This window comes from Heterocephalus glaber, unplaced genomic scaffold, assembly GCF_053883595.1.
Source record: "Heterocephalus glaber isolate CG9 unplaced genomic scaffold, H.glaber_assembly_v1.0 deba00000347, whole genome shotgun sequence".
Classification (NCBI taxonomy): domain Eukaryota; kingdom Metazoa; phylum Chordata; class Mammalia; order Rodentia; family Bathyergidae; genus Heterocephalus; species Heterocephalus glaber.
This window is the reverse complement of record NW_028258143.1, coordinates 30,438,824-30,460,513: the sequence shown is the minus strand read 5'-3', so window position 1 is coordinate 30,460,513 and position 21,690 is coordinate 30,438,824. Positions and strand designations below refer to the sequence as shown.

At 44.1% G+C, this 21,690-nt stretch overlaps 1 protein-coding gene across 5 annotated transcripts in view; it reads right to left on the bottom strand.

Moving 5' to 3' along the window:
• Window positions 1–21,690, bottom strand: part of Plekhb2 (pleckstrin homology domain containing B2) — a 50,078-nt gene that overhangs the window by 22,218 nt on the left and 6,170 nt on the right. For 4 of the 5 annotated variants that reach the window (XM_004836010.4, XM_004836011.4, XM_004836012.4 and 1 more), the window contains exons 2-4: window positions 16,436–16,480; window positions 1,994–2,146; window positions 1,328–1,430 (exon numbers count right to left, since the gene is read on the bottom strand). In XM_004836010.4, the coding sequence (XP_004836067.1) occupies window positions 1,328–1,430; window positions 1,994–2,146; window positions 16,436–16,472 (293 nt within the window). In that variant the 5' untranslated portion in view covers window positions 16,473–16,480. Of the gene's footprint in view, window positions 1–1,327; window positions 1,431–1,993; window positions 2,147–14,233; window positions 14,398–16,435; window positions 16,481–21,690 lie in introns of all 5 variants that reach the window. The other variant, XM_087198791.1, reaches the window with a different exon arrangement.

Below are 21,690 nucleotides of genomic sequence, written 5' to 3'. Positions count from 1 at the left end.
TTAGCTCTGCTACTGAATTCCCATGATGTCCTGAATTAACCCACTGAAGTGGTAGACAGAAAATCCAATCTCACCATTAAATTTAATTCAATCAATTGTTTTCAAGGTTCAGAACCAGCATCAATGCCAACATTAACAGGCTGAGGGCTAGTAGATTGGGTTTTCCTCCCACGATTTAGTTTCCCATGCCTTCTTCAGAGAGCAGACAAGAATAACTACCAAAGAAAGGAAAAAGCTCCACAACATGGATGTCGATGCTTATTAAAGACATATTTAGACCGGGTCATGGTAGTAGATACCTATAATCCTAGCAACTCAGGAGGCCGAGACATGAATTTTTTTTATTTTTTTTATTTTTCTAGTACCAGGGATTGTACTCGGAACCTTGCACTTCCAAGGCCAGCGCCAGAACCACTGAGCTAAATCCCCAGCCTAGCCGAGACAGGAGGATCTCAAGTTCAAGGCCAGGCTAGACAACTCAGCAAGACCCTATCTCGAACTAAAATAAAAAAGGGCTGGGGATGTAGCTCAGTAGTAGAATGCTTGCCTAGTGTTATGGTTTGGGTCTGGATGTCCCTTCAAAGCCTCATTTGGTCACAGGTAGCTGAATCTGGAATGTGTGATGCTGGAATTGAGGGCATGTGATTACTAAACCACTACATGTGAGTGAGTGGTTTAGCACCGCCCTAATCCCAGTAGTCTGGATGGGATAAAAGAGGCAGAAAAATGGGTGAAAGCCCCTTTGTTACATTTGCTACCTTGTGTGTGCCATGTTGTTTCTCCTCTGTGATGCCTGTTTGCCAACCCTATGAACTGAAATCTCTACAAATTGTAAGCCAAATAAACCCCTTCCCCTCTAACTTTGGGTGTCAGGTATTTTGTCTCAGCACAGAGAGAAAAGTAACTAACACAACTAGCATGTGCAAACCCCAAGGTTCAATCCCAGAAGCCACAAAAAAGAAAACAAATGTGTAAAGATCAAGATTCACCTAGGCCTATTATCCAGTGTGAATCTAATAATGAAAAAGAAAGAACAAACTAACTATTACTTTGTCATTTTCACCATAAGATCCTAAGCAGGAATTAGATCAAGAAACATCCATTACATTTCTTTCACATCTGCTGAGCGAGCCCCTATTCTGCTTCCTGAAGCAAACCATTTCCATTCTTCTCTTCCTGAAAATTGAAAACTTTATTTTATCTTTTTGCTTTTGGTACTGGGGATCGAACTCAGGATCTTGTGTTTGCGAGGCAGGCATCATGCCACTGAGCTAAATCCCCTGCCCTGAAAATTTTTAAATTAAACACATAAGAAATCAAAACTCACAAACAATCATCTGTGCTTTCTGCACAAAGACTAATTGTCTTCCCATCTCGGCAAACAATCTGAAGCAGACAATCTTTTGGCTTCCCATCTGGAGGCTGAATATCTACAAAAACAAAGAGAAAAGAGTATAATTTACATAGTTTTTCTGGTTTTTTTAGAAAAACGTTTCTTCTTACATATTTTAAGTCATAACAGCACAGATAAACCAAGAACTACACTATAAATCAATAACATAACCAACAGCCTGACCAAGAAGGTAGAAAGTGGTCAGCTAGGATGACAACAAATGTGACAACTCCTGGAAACTATGACACCACAGATTATTAAGAAACTAGAGTCATCATCAAACAGATTCCAGTTTCTATGTCACAAAACCAACATGGTCTAAGGTAGCTCCATCCTTTTTGGGGTTCCCACCATACTGTTTCCTTCTCCATCAGACAAAGTGACACAAGATAAAAAGGTCTAGCGTGGATGAGAAAAATCTATCTGGCCCAACCATGGTTCATTCTTTAAACCCGAGGTCCCCGTTGTGGCCTCACCTCCCAGACAGAGCCCTTCTTCAGTCTGTTAACAGAAGCAGAGTCAGGTACAGGAGATGATTCAGTCACTATCAAGACTGAGGAAGAGCAGATGACAGAAGCTGGATAAGGGAGAGCAGCTTACCCCGACACTCATGCGCTGTGCGGATATTGATGCAGTCCACTGGCATATGGACTTTATCCTCAATACTCTGGCGTGTCTGATCGTCGTAATAGATCAAGTGACCATCTGACCATAGGTCAAACCAATTCTTTTTCCAGCGCTTCAAAATAGTACCTGTAAAAAGCAGATAGACGTTGGGTCAAAAGACTTTGTCCTCTAACTCCCATCCAAATACTAACCAGGCCGACCCTGCTTAGCTTCTGAGATTAGACAACATCAGGAGAAATAAAGGAAAATCTTCCTGGAGCCTCTAAGCACACCTACACAAAACCGCCTGAAGCAGTTGGTTGAAACAGAAATGGAAGCGGACACCTCGGCCTGACCACCCACAATTAGCAGGGCTGTAGGCACCACAGTGCAAGACACTAAAGGCTGCAAACCAGAGGACATAAAACACATACAAAAAAGTTCAGTTTTAAAAGAAAAAGTTACTGGGCCGGGGATTTAGCTCAGTGGTTCTGCCATCTGCCTAGCAAGTGCAAAAGTCCCGTGTTTGATCCCCAGTACCAACATAAAAAGAAAGAAAAGAAAGAGCTACTTTGAGCTAATGAAAGAAGTCTAACATCCGATTTCCCAAGTCTGCCTGGGGAACTAAAATTTTGTTTTGTTTTTAGCAGTAGTAAGGACTGAACCCAGGGTTGCCCTACTACTGAGCTACATCCCCAGCCCTATTTATTTTTTATTTTTGAGATACAGTCTTGCTAAATTGCTTGGGTTGGCCTCATCGAGATTCTCCTGCCTCAGCCTCCCAAGTAGCTGGGATTATAGGTATATGTAAACCACACCCCCTCCCACATCCCCAACTAAACTTTTAAACTTTCTAAACCTTCCTAGCACTATCTAAATTTGTAGGATTGATCTGAAAATGCTGAACTAGAAAGTCTCTAAATGCAAATGAAAATACTTCCCTCTTTGAAAACACATTTGATTTCTTCATCCTTAAGAGTTTTCAGGGGGCCAGGGATGTAGCTCAGTGGCGCTGCGCCTGCCTGGCAAGCACAAGGCCCTGAATTCAATCCCCAGTAGCAAAAAAAAACAGCTTTCACATTTACTTTTTCCTAATACTTCCCTTCACAGGAAGCCCACAGCCTGATGCAGATGGAGAAAGGCAGAGACACTGGAGAAATGTATATCCCACCACCTCACATCTTTCTGTCAGTCTGAGAATCTACCTTTTCATTATAATATTTGTAATATAAGGCAGTTAACTTTATAATGTGTCTGCCCTAGGAAACCCCTGCAGTGGATCTGAAGCCAGTTTTTAGCTCCGAGTCTCCTGGCACCTTCTTCACATCCACATGCTGGATCCCATGCTATTCTTGCTCAGTGTGCACAAATCCCATTCCACATAACCCCTCTTATGTCCCATGCCTGCTACTGATCGACCAAATGATGTGACAGTAGGACCAGAATCCTACCAGTATCAAGCACTCTTCCCACTAGGAGTGTCTACAGCACCTGCCCACAATGACCAATACTGACATGCAGCGTCCATGTAAACAGCAGCTCCTGTACTATACAGAAACTACCAGGCTGAGGCATGAAAAGACAAGTGGAACCACTAGGGTGAGAAGTTCTGCCCCAGGATGCCAGGCTACAGACTCCCAAATCAGGCTGCCCTCCCAAAGCTGCACACTTGGTCCTAACAGGCTATGTGGCAATAGCAGGAAAAGGAATCCCGGAACCACTTGACTTATGTATAATCACTGGTGTATCTCTGCCACTCCGAAACCCAGTGAATGCAACGTATCTCATTTTACGTTGCTGAGATACTCTTGCTTTCAGCACAGAAAACTCAATCCTCATGGTGGACAATGGGTGACGGAATAAGTCTTCTGAATGCACAACTCTAAAACGGATACTGGCCAGGAAACTGGAAATGTCTGTGCAACTTAATGTGGTTTTTTTGGTACCGGAGATCGAACTCAGGACCTTCCGCTTTCGAGGCAGGAGGCGGAACCACTGAGCTAAATTCTCAGCCCTAATTTTTAAAATTTTTTAAATTTTTAAATTTTTTTAATTTTATTTTTTATTGATTGAATGATTGTGCATTGGAGCCTTTTGCATGCATAGTAAGTGCTCTACCAGTGAGCTACACCCCTAGCCCAAAAACATCTATTTTGTGTCTCTGTGGCCATACTAGACACTAGTGGACAGCATTGTTAAAATGATCACTGTTCACTTTGCAGGCAGATGAATATGCGCTTTGGGGGACGTGGTCCTTGGTAGCTGAGGTAGCGGAGAGAATTTTTCACCCTGGAAACAAAGAAACTTTCCTCTTTATATATGCAAAAGAAAGCCCTGGGGTAGCCTAAAGGTGGGAAGGGTGGGAAAATTAAGGAGACTCCAACAGAGAAACTTTCCTACTTCATTCATACAAATCAAGAGTAGTCACAAGGGTGGAAAGTATGGAAAAATAAAGACAATGAAGTAGAGTTGTTTCACTTGCCTGCAAGTGATCTAGTCCCCTCTTTTAACTTTGAACCCCATATTTTCTACTCTGCAATAAATTTATTTTCTTTAAAACTCTGCTCACTCATGGTCTCTCATTATTCAAGCTGGTCAAGCCATGTGAAATCTCCTTGGGCCACCAAAACCCAGGAAAATTCAGGTTACATTTTTTCTGGCACCATACAAAACGGGAATTCACAAACTTCCTCCTACTCTCCTGAGTCACAGTAAAATAAGATGACCACACTGTTTCCTGAGTTACTTGATCTTCTTTCTCCTTTCTCCTATAACTTACTCTGCAAACTTCTGCTAGGAACTGTTTGTCGAGATTGTTGGGTGAGCTGTTCATGATGTAGTCCAGGATTCCAATGTTCTCAACCACCCAGGACCCTCCTCACACTGGAGGGGCCTCCCTCCCTGGGATGCCTTGCTTCAGCACTTCACTGAGGGACACTGGTTCACTGAACCTCTTCCATTAACTCTAAGCATGGGCAGACCCCACTATTTTTCATGGCTCTAATGGAAGTGCAAGGGCACGTCTCTCAGTCCAACTAAGGTAGAGAGCCGATGATCTGGAGAGGGCCTGTGCCCTGCTTTGATATATGCCTACACTCCAACACCCACCACCCCACCAAGAAAACTTTTGGGGTAAGTGGAGAGAGGTTGAATTCCGATACTTAAGAAGGAAAACAAAAATCTAACTTGTCTTACTTTTCTCTCATTGTTGAAACAAAATACCTAACACCCAAAATTAAAAGGGAAAGGGTTTATTGAGCTCAGAGTTCGTAGAGGTTTCAGTCCATAATCGGCTGGCCCCAAGGCAGAATGGCACATGGCAGAGGGGCAACATTAATGGTGGACCAAAGGTAGCAAAGTAACAAGGGAACCAACAAAGGACCTTAACAGCGGCTTTCTGTCCCTTTTATATTCCATCTAGGATACTGGGATTAGCATGGTGTCAAACTAATCAGTGGACTGATTTAGTAATCACACGCCCTTAATCCTACCATCACACACTCTACATTCAGCTGCCTCTGAAAAAAAAGCCCCACCTCATTCGCATGAGGCTTTGGGGAGACATCAAGACATAAGCCATAACACTTGGCCTCCCTTAAGGATCTCGCCACTCTGGCACTGTGGAGAGTTTGATTCATCAGGTGCAGTATCAACTGCTAAGAGATCTGGCTACAGGACCTCCTCACCAAGACCTCAGAGGCTGTTCCAGATGGTGGAACCTCCTTCTACTCCCTCTCACAGTCACTAGGGCACCTCGAGGCTGCTGCCAGTAGGCTGAAGGGAATAGGCTTCCCCCTGCGGCTGTGTGGTGGGGGTACCCTACTGCAGCCATGAACAAAAGGAGATAAGAGGAAAGAAGGCCCCCCATAAAAACTCTGGCACTGTCTTGGGGATAGTAAGGCACAATATGTTGCTGCTGCTGCTGCCAGCAGAAGGAAGGGAAGTTAGTCTTCCTCTGGTGTTGCCATGAGCACAGAGGCTAGGAAAGGAGGTTGTGCGACAGGTATGACAGGGCCACTCTCATGCCTCCCACCTTTTTTGTGTACATGTTTCAGATGGGAAATTTGGGCAGCCTCCCTAGTGCAGATACACTGAGAGAGATCTGATCCTCAATCCCTGAAGAAAAAGTGCACCCAGGTATGGATAGGGCATCTATTGGGAGACGGCGAGACTTGGCCAGCAGAGGGAACTATAAACTATAATACCACCCTACAGCAAGATTTGCTTTGTAAAAAGGAAAGGAAATGGTTAGAGGTTCCTTATGTCCAGCTTTCTTTGTCCTAAGGGATAATGAAATACTTTGTAAGACAGGCAAAACTGACTCAGCCTTGCTAGGGGATCTGGCACTGGGAGGGGTACAAAAGAAAACTCCCAAGCCCAGTGGGCCTCAAGGGAATTAGCCTCCACTCCTAGAAAAAGGACAGGGGGTATACCTAAAATGTACCAATAAAAGAATTTAAGACAAAAGAAAAGAAAAAGGACAGGAGAACACCAATGGAGCAAAAGGGGGTAAGGAAAATAAGCCCCTGAATAGTATCCTCCTGTACCCCAGGAAAGGGGCCCGGATGTCTCCCTTATGGGGGGGGAGGCATTTAGCAAGCCCCTAAGGTTGGGTAACCCAGCCCCTGACCCTGCCTCTTTGCTTCCCCTTCAGGTAACAGGGTCAAAACCAACGGGCCTATATTCCCTTCCCCCTAAAGGAATTTAGACAGATAAAAAAGGAAAGTTTGCCAAGGATCAGGTAAATTTACTGAGGTACTTACTGAATGGGCTAAGAATTACGATCTCACCCATGAAGATGTATGCCTTATTCTGGAACAAATTCTCATAACCACTGAGATAAACAAGGTACAGGATAATGCCCAAAGATATGAGAATAAAGACTATCTTGCCCAAGTAACCCACAGGACCCTTTCACTCCAGTGTCCCAAGATGTCCCAAATTGGGATCCCAGCTCTGAGTGGGGATGTGCAAGACATGGGCATTTTGTAATTCGCATCAGAGGGCCTCTGAATATCAAGAGAAAAACTAGTTAATTACCAGGAGCTTTCTGATAAAACAGAAAGAGGGTGAGAGCCCTAGTGATTTCTATGAAAGACTGAAAGAAGCCTTATCTTTGTTACTTTTCTCACTGCTGACACAAAATACCCAAAACCCAAAGTTAAAGAGGAAAGGTTTATTGCAGCTCACAGTTTGTAGAGGTTTCAGTCCATAGTTGGTTCCAAGGTAGGGTGGGGTGGCAGAGGTGCATTGCAGAGGAGAAACAGTTCATGGTGGGCAGAAGGCAGCAAAAGCAGCAAGCAGTAAGGGATGACAGCAGTGCTCTTTCTGTCCCTTATATTCTAGCCAGGCTACATGGCCTTAGGGTGAGTAGCACTCACACCCAGGGTAGCCACCTTCCCATTATCCACACCCAAAACTATTCCAAACCATCAGTAATCACACCCCCCTCTGAAAAGCCCCACCTATGACTGCATGAGACTTTGGGGGCACACAGAGACTCAAGCCATCATAGGCCCTAATTAAGCATACCAATGTGTCACCTGAGTGCCTGGGGGGGCCAAACTGTACTCAAGGATAAGTTTATCCCTAGGCATGCCCAGGTAGCAGAAAAAGGCTCAGACTCTCTAAGATGATATTCTCAAACATGTTACCAAAACCTTCTTTCACAAGGATGAGGACGAGGCTAAACAGGGCAGTAGGGACAGAGAAAAGGCCACTTAACTTGCAGCTGCATTGCTGGGAAAACTCAACACAAAGAGCACCAAGAGGATTCTCTCTAATAAGGCCTGTTACCAGTGTGGAAAGCTAGGGCAATTAAGGAATAAATGCACCACACCACTGACCTGTCCTTGTCCACTTTTTGAGCAGGATGGTCACTGGAAGGCAGCATGTCCTCAGAGCTGAGGGTGTCAGGGGCCACAAAAGACCTCCCAGTGATGGTCCAAAAGGACTGAGGGGGCTTGGAGCATTCCTGTGGAGCAACCACTACCCAAGTCATAACCCTTCAAGAGCCCAAGTGATCCTACTGGTAGAGGATGAATTTGGGGGGGGGGGGGGTGCTGGACACTGGCAGTTATCTCTGTCCTTTGTTGCTATGCCATCTCCCTCTTACTTTACCTATCACCGCAACTGTAGTCGGGGAGATTACCTTTTACTCATAGTAACATCTGTGAGTTCCACTCCCTTATTGGGAAGAGACTTGCTAGCCCGGATGAGATCAAATGTCTTAATGGCTATCAGTCAGAATTTCATCCTCCTATTGGACTCCTCTAATAAAACAAACTCCAAGGTTCAGGCCATGAGAGGACAAATCAGATGGGCAACTACTACTCCCCCAGAAAAATGTGGCTTCAAGGCACCATCTCTTTTCCATATCAGAGACAATGCCCATTGAAACCAGAGGACAGAAAAAAAAAAAGAAAAGAAACCAGAGGACTGAGAGGAACTAAGACATACCACAGAAAATCTCAAGACTCAGGGCCTTTCAATACCATGTAATAGCCCTTGCAATACTCCGATCCTAGAGATATAAAAAATAAATGGAGACTGTAGGTTAGTTAGGTCAGGACTTCAGGCATATAAATCAGGCTGTTATTTCTTTACACCCCATGGTACTTTACTCTTATACTTTGTTGACCCAGATACCAGAGAACTCTAAGTGGTTCTTGATTTAGATTTAAAAGATCCTTTCTTCTGTATCTCTATATACCCAGATTCTCAGTATCTCTGCCTTCCACACAAACCTCTCAGTTAACCTGATGGTCTTTCCCCAGGGGTTTCATGACAGTCCTCACCTGTTCCAACATGCTCTTTCCAGAAATCTTGACTTCTCCTGTCCAGAGGTAAAAGTTCTTCAGCACATAGATGAGCCCCCTGGTTTGTGCCCCAATGGAAAAAGACTGTAACCAGGGGACCCAAGCCCTCCTCAACCTCCTGGTGCAGAGTGGCTATAAAGTGTCCAGGAACAAGGACACCAATCATGCCAGCTTTCAGTACAATATTTGGGGTTATTCACTTCAGATGGAATCCTAGCCCTGGGAAGGAAATGAATTGAGCCAACAGCCTTGTTTCCCCCTCCAAAGACCTTAAAACAGTTAAGAGAGTTTCTGGAAATCTCCAGGTTTGCTAACTATGGACTCCCAGCTATAGGGAGATAGCCCGACCCCTATACCAGATGCTCAAAGATGCCCCAAAATAAGGAGCTCATCTTTTACAATGGGACCCTGAGGGCCAATGCCCTTCAAGACCCTGAAACAGGCACTTCTCCAAGCCCCTGCTCTGAGCTTGCCAACTGGCCACTCATTCAGTTTATATGTTATGGAAAGGAGGTGGCAGTCAACATACTAGCTCAAGTTAAGGGGCCTGCGCAACAACCTGTAGGGTATCTAAGCAAAAAAATTAGACTGGGTACTTAAGGAATGGCTGGACTGCCTCAGGCTTGTTGCCACTATAGCTCTACTGATCCCCAAGGCCACCAAACTAACTGTGGGCAATGACTTGACTGTATTCTCCACATCATGTTTTAGGGGTGCTGGCCTCCAAGGCAGCCTTTGGCTGTCCAACAGTCACCTGGTAAAATACCAACAAGCCAAGTTATCAGAGGGGTAAGCCATCCAGGTCAAGACTTGCCTGCCACTAACCCTGCCACCTTCCTCCCAGGAGAACATCAAGAAGACTGGACACACAATTGTGGACAAGTGTTGCTTAACACCTATGCGGCAAGCAGGAATTGAGGGATTCTCCATGGGAAAACCCAGACAATATTCTCTATAGATAGGAGCTCATCTGTGGAAAATGGAACTAAAAAGGCCCAATATGCAGTAGCAACCCAATCCCAGACAATGGAGAGTTCATCGCTCCTGGCTGGAACCAGTGCCCAGCTGTCAGCTAATAGCCTTAACCCAGGAAATGGAACTTAGTGAAGGAAAGTGGGCCAATATATATACTGATTCTACACATGCTTTCCTTGTCCTCCATGTCCATGCAGCCATCTAGAAAGACAGACATTTCCTCATAGCCTTCAGATTCCCCATCCAGTATTACCAGGAGACAGACCATTTCTTAAGGGCAGTATATCTTCCCAAGGAGGGCAGTAATACACCGCAAGGGACATCAAAAAGGAAATGAGGTTAATATAGGAAACTGGACCGCTGACTTGGCAGCTCAAGAACACTAGCCTGGGACACTGCTGGGCCCTTACTATGGGAACATTCCTTAAATGATGTCAAGCCTCAATAATTCTCCACTGAGACAACAAAGGTGCTCAAGAGGGACTAACCCTCCAGCTGGTTCCAACCAAACAATGGAAGCTCCTCCTTCCTGAGGCCAGCCAATGGAAAAAATCCTAAAGACCCTCCACCAATCCTTCCAGCTCAAGAAGGAGGGAACCTGACAAATGGCTAGTCCCCTGCTCCTCAAAAAGGGCCTCAGAGAGATACTGGCCCAAGGGACAAAGGATGTGAGGCCTGTCAAAAAACAACCCCTTAACATATCAACAGGCCCCTCGTGGTCTCCAGAGAACAGAAACATACCCAGGGGAAGACTGGGAAACAGATTTTACTCATATGTCCTGAGCCCAGAGTTTTCAATTTCTCTTGGTATAGACAGACACTTTCACAGGATGGGTAGAGGCCTCCCTGTGCAGGACAGAAAAGGCAAGTACGGTGGTCCAAGGCTTGGTTCATGAAATCATTCCTCAGTCTGGGGAGGAATAAGGATGATTTTGTTGCTTTAGGGAATCCAAAGTCACAATGCCAAGGCCTATAAGCCCAAAGTAACACAGGGAGTCTCCACAACTCCGGGCATACGGTATCACTTACACTATGCCTGGAGACTTGTCCTCAGGCAAGGTAGAGAGGGCAAATGAAGTCCTAAAAAACACCTCCATAAGCTAACTCAGGAGACAGAGCTTCCCTGGACCACTTTCTACCCACTGCCCCCCTGAAAATGAGAAATACCCCTCGAAAGTCAGGACTAAGCTCCTATGAGACCCTGTACAGAAGGCTATTCTTCACCAATGACTTCTTACTGGAGTCTGAAGTGGCCACCTAGGTACAATACAGTAACACCTTAGTTCATAAATGCTTCTGTTTGCAAACACTTCAGCTTGCAAACAAAACTGTTCAGCAAAATTTTGCTTCCATTCACAAACTCCACATCTGGTGACAAACACAACCACGGCCTTCTTCTCCAGAATCATAAAACAAATTAATTTTGTAAACTGAGGTACCATCTTATGTCATTTCTGTAGCACAAAACCTCCAAGAAAAGGCTGAAGTCTAGCATAGAAAAGAGGGAATCCTTTTATATAGTCCTGGGACTATATATATATATACTAGTCAAGACCTTGCCTACCATCTCTCCCTCAAACCAGTGGGGGGTGTGGGGGGTGGCATTGTCTGTCATACCTTCTACTCACTCTGCTACTAAGGTGACTGGGCAAAACTCCTGGATATACCACACCCGCTTGAAACCGTGGACAAAGGATGTAGAGTCCCAAAGAACCCTCACTGGAAGGAGAGAACAATCACAGAGCCTACTCCTGTGAACCCCTGGAAGGCTTCATGCTGCTCTTCAAAAAGACAGAGGAAGTGCAAGGTCCTGAGTTCGATCCCAGTACCAAAACATATGAATATCTGGGCCAAGGATTTAGCTCAGTGGTTCCGCTGCCTGCCTCACAAGCACAAGGTTCCAAGTTCGATCCCCAGTAAAAAAAAAAGTCAGAGGAGTTGTTTTGTTTCTTAGTACCGGGGATCAAACTCAGGACCTTGCACTTGCGAGGCAGGTGGCAGCACCACTGAGCCAAATCCCCAGCTGAGACAGAGGAGTTTTATTTAACTCATCTCCTGTTCCAGGTTAATCTCTTTCTTGGGCTCCTAATGCTGGTTCTTCAATGGTGCTTTCTGACCTACCAGCTCTGTGGGGGGTTTCAGTTATTTTTACTGTCAATAGATTGGCCCCTGGTATCCAAAAATGAAGTCTGGGCTGTTCTTCCTTTTTCTTCCTGCTCTCTCTAGCAGAGAGGTTACAGGGTTAGCGGTCAATTTCTCTAACACAGAGATACAAATAGCTTATGCTATATAACAGGGACACAACTTCACTAAGGAGGTATGTGCTACAACAGGAGTTAGGGGCAGATGGATATGAGCCACCTCCCTGGCTCACACACATGCCACACAGATGCCTCTAAATTACTCTAATCCAATATAGCTTGTGGAGCTTCCAATTTCACCCCTCCACTCCCATTTATTATCCAAATAGACACAATGGTCTGGGAAATCAATCTGGCAGGGACTTGGTTCCCCATTCCTCAAAACTTGATAGAGACCACCCTGAGCAAGCTACAAATTTATAAATTGTCTTCTCATATTAAAAGTCTAAATCTGCCTATTAGCCCACAATGGCTTCCCAAAGAACCAGAGTTGGTATGTGGAAAAGGAACAACTCCTCACACCGCTGGTCACAGCAGAGGTCTCAATGATCTGAAAGGCTGTGACATCATGGATGGCAAGACAATACTGCAGGTAAGGGCAACAAGATTCATACACAAAACTTCTACAGAAGCAAAAATTAATCTATAGGAAAAAACAAATTTCCCATTAATCAATGATCTGTTCCTGCTAGAATGTTTTGTTCCTCTGTCGCTAGGAACCTGATCATGTTAGTGCTCTCCACTCAACTGTTCCCTGTACCTCCCTTTACCCCCTCAAGAAGCTGTGTGTTCAATAAACAATGGTAAGGCCTGGGGATTTAGCTCAGTGGTTGCGCTGCCTGCCTCACAAGTGCAAGGACCCGAGTTCGATCCCCTGTACCGAAACAAAAATAAAAATACTATTTGGGCTGCGGATTTAGCTCAGTGGTTCCGGTGCCTGCCTCACAAGCGCAAGGTCCAAGTTCAATCCCTGGTACCAAAACAAAAGTGGTAAACTCCAGGAGACAGTGTCTTAGCCTGATAAGAGTTTCAACCTTTCTGGGCCCCCTTTAGATGCAGTAAAGATTTTGTCTTGTCTTTTGTTATCCTGGCACTGTACCCTTGGTCAGGTGGTTGGGGGTCCGATCAGCTCCCAGTAGAAATCCACAATGCCTGATAGTGAAAATGTTTACTTCACTTTCCTCAGGAAATCAAACCATCCGTGTGTCCCACAGCTAAGTTTACCTGTTGTAAGAGACTGAGGTGCCTACCGATTGTCTCGGTTGGGTAAAGCCAGTCCTGATTGTTATGATGCCACAGGATGGTGTAACTGTTCTTGCCACCTACCACCAGAGTGCGGTCTTGATCTGAATGATCAAGCCTTCCAACAACGGATACAGTGAGATCTCCAATGTCACAGCCCCTATCTCACTGGGCTTTTACCAGACATAAAACCCTTTAAACTCTTTCCTGGCAGCAGTGTATCTACACTGACATTTTTAAACCTAAACCCCACCACACATGAGACTTGTAGCCCCAGACTCCTTTGCCTGGAAGGGGGCACGGTCTAATGTTATCTTTCCAAACTTACAGCTCCACCCTGATATATGCCACCCATTGTTATGACTACATCCACATGCAGGGGATTTGGTTGGTAGGATATGTCCTACTACCCAAAAGTGATGTGGTGGTCTATGAACCCCAACAGAATCAAACCGCTATTCAAAAAGGAGGAGAATGTCAAAAGAGGGCGGTGGGTCTAGTGGTGGCAGAGGTGATAGCCTTAGCGGGTTCTCTGGTTGCCCTGACAAAGGGAACAATTTATAATGCTGTCACCATGGCCAATGTGTCTACTATGGTGGGCAATATGGCTGAACAAACAGGCAAACTTGCAAGACCTCCTGCTTCTCTAGATTCTCTGGCCTTACCACTGGGCAGTGTTAGATCTAATGCTGGCTAGAGACAGGGGCATTTGTGCAGCAGCTAATCATTCTTGTTGCTCCTGGATTAATAAAATGGGTCAGATGGAAATAAGGACCGACAGTATCCTTAACCAGCTACATGGCTTACAAAAATCTGTGCAGTAGCATCTGCACTCCTGGCTGCTGCTACTCCTGGTGCAACTTTTGTTTCAACTTCTTTTTCTCTTTTTAGTATTCTGGCTCAACTTCTTTGTACATTTTGTGTCCTCCCACCTAGTAACTATAAACCTGTAGACGACCTTGAAAACTGAAGGCTAGCAGCTGGTGCCAACAAAAGAATACTTCCAGGGAGCCCTGGACCAACCACCCACAACAGAGAGCAAGGATTTTTGCTCCTACCCTGCAGTGCATCCTCTCATGCAGAAGTAGCCAGGTAACTTCATTGTTCAACACTCTGAAGAATCGGGCGCTACTATTTCTTGAGGGGGGATTGTAGGCAGAAAGATATGAGCTGTGGGGGAGGTTGTCTTAGGTAGGCTGATAGGGGAGCCCAATTTTTCACCCTGGAAACAAAGAAACTTTTGGCTTTACATATGCAAAAGAAAGGTGTGGAGGGCTGGGGATTTAGCTCAGTGGTTCTGCCGCCTGCCTCAGAAGTGTAAGGACCCAAGTTTGATCCCTGGTACCAAAAAAAAAAAAAAGAAAGAAAAGGTGTGGAGTACCCTAAAGGCAGGAAGGGTGGGAAAATTAAGCAGACCCAAACAAACTTTCCCTCTTCATTCATATATATGAAAGAAGAGGACTGGAATAGCCTAGGGTGGAAGTGGGGTAAATAAGGAGAAGAAAGACAAAAGAAGCAGAACCATTTCAAGTGCTTGCAAGCAACTTGGCCCTCTCTTTGGGGCCATCTTTCCTATTCTGCAATAAACTCTATTTTCTCTAAACTAAGACTTTGCTCCTGTGTGGTCTCTCACTACTCAAGCTGGGCAGGTTGTGTGAAATCTCCTTGGGCCACCAAGAAACTGGAAAATTCAGGTTACAACTACATTTACAGACCATTTACACTGAGTTGTGATGCAAGAAGGAAGGCCTACCCTCAAACAAGGTCATAGTAAAGCATTACAAGAAAAGCAGAGGACATCCAAAGGATGCAAAAATGGACATCTGCTCAGGTTCTGAGTAAGGGTAAGATATTGACTACAGGGAGGTAAGGACCTCAAAACCCAAGCAAGACAAGAAAACTTATACAGAGATGGGGGCTAGACTCCAATACGCCAGGACTTGCCATGTAACTCCAAGATTACAATAACTGTCTATGCTAAGACTACAGGACTCATAGACTATCACAAGATGCATGGTTCGGCACTAGGTCTAGGAATTCACAGAACTTGGTCAGGGACAGACAGGTAGATGACCCATCTCTGGGTAGCAATAGTGTTAACTGAATTACACTGAACCTCAATTTCTTAAACTGGAAATAATACTACCTACTTCACAAAGATGTTGTGAGAATTAAATGAGAATGTATACATAAAATTATCAGAACAAAAGCTTCACACCAAAAGGTTTGGGGGGTTGTTTGTTTTTGGAAACAGAGTCTGTGTAGTTCAGGCTGGTCCTGAACTAAATAACCCAGGCTGGGCTCAAACTTGTGATCCTCCTGCCTCAGCCTCCCAAGTGCTGGGATTTCAAGCATGTGCCACCACACCTGGCGACCAATAGTATTTATAAACCATCTAAGGTTTGCAGTTGATTCTTCACCACTGCCCTCTACTTTAGCTAAATTGTGAAGGTATCCCTCAAATATAAATTCAAGTCTCACAGTACACAGCATGTGCTTCAGATTTTTTTTGCTGGAATCGTAATACAGTAGTGGCTTTTTCCTTAACTCTGCTCTTTATGGGTCATCAGAATAATCTGTCTTTTTTTTTTAAACACAAAACAAATCCCATTTGTAATGGCATCCTTAGAGATGAGCAGACAGTGCATACAGTGTATCAAAAGCAGGCCCATGGGGCCAGGGATTTAACTCAGTGGTGCTGCTTGCTGCCTGCCTCCCAAGCGCAAGGTTCTGAATTCCATCCTAGGTACCAAAAAAAACAGGCCCATGGATACAAATCTAAGTAGATCTCAATCCCATAAGTAAAGAATTAAATCTCTTCTCTGGAGCCACTTTTGGAGATAAAATTTGGCTTTTGATAAATTCATACCCTCAGGTCAAGTCTTCCTCCATGTAATTAGAAAGGCTCTAGGATTTCAGCATCTGAGTCACTGCTCAATCCTCAGATAAACGAGCATGTCTCACCCCCAGAGATGGGTCCCTCAATGCCAATACAGCAGTCAATCACAAAGTATGCACTGAGGAAAGAGACAGTAGACAGGATTATCATTGTTTCCTGGTTCCTATAAACTCAGCAACCAAGGAGTTCCCTGTATACAGAAAGACAGTTTACAGAGTTCTAAAATTTCCCAAGAGGAAATTCAAGGCAGCAACATAGTAAAACTTTATGATTTGTTTTTAAACATGATCTGTTTCACCAAACAGAAATAAAAATGTCCCCAAGGCAACCCTAAATGCAGACCCACATGTCCAGTACTCACTCTGTCGCAGCAACCATCCACTCTTCACAAACGCCATCTCTTCACCTGTGAGACAAGAAACAGGCAGGTTCACGTTACAGCCAGGAACAGAAGGGCTCATCTGGTTCAAGTCCCAATCCTTGTCTCCCTTAGCACAGGCCAAGGAACAACCCAAAGCCACTGGACCTCACTAGTTACCTGACATTAATGAAAAACCTCAGTGGGGTCCAACTTCCCAGCCCCTCCTTCCACTCTAAACTTCAGCCTTATCATCCACCATGCTGGATCTACCACACATGCAACAGCCCTGGCACACTAAGGTTCAGCTCTGATGAGGACATGAGCAGGACCTAGTGTCCAACCTATCTCAGCTTTATACTTGGCATGCCCAGCCAGGCTGACATGGTGTCAGGCACGCCACAGTGGTGTCAGCAAAGTGGACAGCCACAGTAAAAAAACAGGAGTCAAGAAAAAGGTTGAAAAATCTAACTTCATAAAAATATAAATCTTCTGTATGGGGGAAAAAGTAAAAATGACCAATGACAAATCAAGGGAAAAAAACATTACAACCCCATGACAGCAATGAGTATATTTTCTTCACTTAAAAAGCTCACATATACCATAAACAAAGAGCAATCATTTGTGGGTTCACAAAAAAACACAAACTCATAAAAAGATAATTTCTCTCTCAATTAAAGGACAAAATTTAAAATGTAGCTAATTTTACCTATCTGACACCCCAGAAACATGCTGCAAATCTCCTGGGGAGAAATTTGACAAAAATCTATCGAAATTTTAAGTTTCTACCCAACAATTTCACCATTACTAGGAAATTTCCTTGCTGATACATATGCAAAGGTTCAACATTTATGTACAAAGACATTCACTGTAATGTCATGCTTCCTACAAAGAAAGAGGGAAGGCTAAGTGGCCCACAACAGAGGAAAGTCTGGTAGGCACCCACCTCTGCCTGTGACAGATCATCAGGCAGAGATAACAGTGACACAGCCTGGACAGGGACTCCATCATTCTGAATAAGCCCACCTGCCACCTTAAAGAGATGTAGGCTTCATTTCACCAAAGGTCACAGCAGGAGATCACAAGCAGACCCCAGAAGACACGTTAGCAGGTTACGAGCATTTCCCAGAGAACATGTCAGCAAGCCATAAGCCCACCATTTCTCTGAGCTACCCCCTCAAAGCCTACCAAAATAACATTATTTTTAAAAAGCCTCTTGGCCTGAAGAGACATCTCTGTTCTGTTCACACAGCATTTGGAAACCGAGACTATAAGCCACTTTTGTTTCAACTTTTTTTTTTTTTTTTTTTTTTAAGATTTGAAAAGTTAGCAAATCAGAGTAAAAGATGGAGTGGAAAATTCAAAATGCAAATTAGCTCCTCCACACAACTTTCCCCGTATCAAATTGTGGCTGAAGTCTCACCTTTAAGAAGAGCTCCACAAGCCTAAGTTATCTTAAACTCCAGTATTCCCAAATTCTTAGACTCTGAAGATTCTAACCCTTCTTGCAATTTTGTCAACGCTGTCTGCCCTACCAGGAAATGAAAAAAGTCCATCTTCCCCACACAATCTTGCTCTCACACACTCAGGTTATCAAATATACAATTATAGACAAATTAAATCCAGAAAGCCCATCCTCCTTTCTCCCAGTGGATGTGAACAGAGAAGCTGCTCCTGCTGCTGGCAGCCACATTATGACCAGGTGGGTTGGGTTCAACTCATAGGCAGCTGACCCTAGAGACAGCAGAACTCACACTGCTGAGCCACCAACTAGGCCTGAAACCCACCCTAATCTAGGGCTTTCTGCTAAGCAAAACTGTAAGTTTATTCTTTAAGGTGGGTTGAATTTGGTTTCCTGAAACTAACAGTCTAAAACAATCATTTTTCCAATGGGATCTGAGGCACAGAAACAATGCCATCATATTTTCATCAAACAAAAATGTTTCCAGTGTAGCTAATGTATGCTCGGCATTACATTAAGCATTCATTAATACAGCAGTGCCCAAGTCCAACTGCCTGCTTTTCTGTAGCTTACACTCTAGTAGAAGAAACAGGTAAAATATAAATTTAAGAGAAACAGAATGTTGTAGACAGTATCACATCTCTGTAGTGACATTATCAACTCAGAACACGAAATCAGAAGAGTAAAGCATTATGTATGCATGCCAAATCATACTACAACATCCTATGGCCACGATGTCATAAGAAAAAGAAACTACCGAGCAAAAGGCAAAAAACTACTTAGAAAGGTATTGAGAGCCACCTAGTTACAATATAAATAGAAAACCTGAGGTGTCACTATTTTGCTGGCACCTTATTAGTTGGTGGTTGTGAAACCTGTGAATACTATGAAAACAACATAATATGAAACAAAAGAAAGGAATCTCCTGAACTTCTGTGATATAATTACTTAAGTCTCAAAAGGTTCTTGATGTTAGTTTGGCTGTATCTGTTGGCATTTTTAACAGTCAAAATATTAGCTGGACGTGGTGGTACACACCTGCAGTCCCAGCACTCGGGAGGCTGAGGCAGGAGGATCGCTGAGTTAGAGGCCAGTCTGGGCTACACAGTGAGTTCAAGGCCAGCCTGAACTACATAGTGAAACCCTGTCTCAAGAAATCAAAATGTCAAATCACTGTAACAGAGGTCAAGAACAGCTTCACTTAAAAGGCCTTAAGACTCTGAATGCATAAGAAGTACACACTGGTGGGCCGGGGATTTAGCTCAGTGGTTCCAGCGCGTGCCTCGAAAGTGCAAGGTCTGGAGTTCGATCCCTGGTACCAAAAAAAAAGAAGAGGAAGTACACACTGGTAAGATTATCACCAACACCAGAACTAGGAATATGAGTTAAAATACAGCTGGGGGCAATGCCCTAAGGATCTAGATTCCCATTATCTCTGATTATGATCCACTGAGTGTGTATGTGTGAACATCTGAATTGCCAGATATGGTGCCTATTTTCTTTGGTGTCTTCCTGGGGGTAAGGGCTGGGTTTCTTTTCCCTTAGTTAGAGTTGAAAGGCTGTCAACAAGAGAATCTATTCTAAGCCATTTGAGTCAAGATTCAACTTCTACATGTACAGGACATTATAAACACTATCTTTGGTAGGTCTACATTGAACTATTTTAGTTCAGTACTATCAAAGAAATGAAAACTAAGATCCTTACAAGATAGAAACTGGAATTAGCAAAAAAGAAAAAAAAAAAAAAAAACTCATGACTTTTTGAAGAAAGGGTAATTTTCCTGCTGACTCAAGGAGCTTCTCATCTGGTATCTTGCAGCTTTTATCATGTGAGAAAGCCCCACACACTCCCCAGTGTTGACATCTACCTCTAACAGAAATCTCCTCTAAAGGAGATCTACTCCTTGAAAGTGGACAGGATACAAGATGTACCTAAAACGTTTTACTGGTAAAAAGCAAAGATATGTCAGCGTGGTGGCATGCTCCTACAGCCCCAACTACTCAGGCTGAGGCAGGAAGATGGCTCAATCCCTACAGTTCAGGGTCAATCTGGGCAACATAGCCAGACCTCACCTCCCTAAAAAACACAAAATGTATTTTTGTTTTCAGGAATCCCTTTAGAAAAGATTTTTTTTTTTTGGTACCGGGGATCGAAGTCGGGTCCTTGCGCTTGCGCAGCAGGTGGCGAAAGAAAAGATTTCTTTTAAAAACCCAACCAACTGAATGAAGACCATCTAATGGACAAATTGTGACATAGCAAATTCAGATAACTATGATTCGTAGAAGCAACAGAGGCTGAATGGCATCCTGAGTATAAAAAAAATTAAAATAGGGTGCTGGGAATGTAGCTCAGCAGTAGAGCACTTGCTTACCATGAGAAGCTCTGAGTTCATCCCCAGCATGGCAAAATAAATACATAAATAAATAGATAGACAGATAAACAGGCAGGCAGGCAAGACTGATTAAAATAAGACACATACCTACATGTTAGAGAAAAGACAAAACTTTCATTGTGTGATTTCACAGTTGAAGGCACAGGGACTGGTTAAAAGAAAAAAGTTGAAACATTGATTTTATGTAGTATCCTCTCACTAGAAAATTAAGATGGTTGCTGAGTTAATAGTAAGAGATATATGCTGTGTTACTATCTAAGATGTTAAGATTTTCCCTTTTTTCCATATTTTTTGAGGGGTTTTTGTTTTGAGACAGGGTTTCCTCTACATAGTAGTGAAGCCTCCAACTCAGGAGGATCCTCCTGCCTGCCTCAAACCTCCAGAGTGCTGGGATTATAGAGTGTGTCACCATGCCTAGGGACAGATTTCCTTTTTTTTTTTTTTTGGTACTGGGGATCGAACTTGGGTCCTTGTGCTTGCACAGCATGTGGCGAAACCACTGAGCTAAATCCCCGGCCCCAGATTTCGTTTTTTAAAAACAAAAAGACCAGCCTGGCTTGGTGACACATGCCCGTAATCCCAGTATGCGGGAGGCTGGGGCAGAAAGATCGCTGAGTTGAAGGCCAGCTTGGGCTACATAGTGAGTGCAAGGTAGCCTTTACTATATAGCAGAACCTAGTCTCCATAGAAGACAAAAGAGCAGAATTCTGACTTGAAAGGTCAAAGGTACCAAAACTTAGGTAGCAGGAAAGACCAGAGAACAGGTTTGAAATCAACCTAAACTTAAGCTGCTGGAAAGAAGTGGCCCTGGGGAAATGAATTGTGGACCCTCATGCTAAGGATGCACTGACTTTGGTCACTTGAACTTGCTGAGCAAGCACTTACACAAAAAGAAGCCAAGAGAACAGAAAAGTCCCGCAAGCTTCCTAAGGCACCCTGTGGAGTCTTCACTCAGCTCAGACAGCACTGCAGCAGGGGCAAAGATGTGTATGTGTTGTGTCCACTGACCTCCTGAGCCATTCTCCATAGTGGTACGTTATGATCTATACCTAGATGTCCTCCTAAAGCCTTATGTGCTCATAGGTGGCACTTTTGGGAGGTGACTGGATCATGGTGACACTGGATTAGTCCACTGATGGCTTTACAGCTGGATCTGATGCTGGGAAGTGAAGCCTAGTGGGCGGAGGTGGGTCACTGTAGGGTGCCTCCTTCAGAGTATGTATACATTTCTCTGTCCTCCTACCCTGAGAACCCACTACTTTCTACCTGCCATGTCATAAACTGCTTCTCCTCTGCCATGCCCCTCTGCCATGTTGCCCTGCCTTGGAACCAGTCAACTGTGGACTGAAACCTCTGCAAACTGTGAGCTAAAACAGATCTCTCCTCCTCTAACTTGTGGCTGT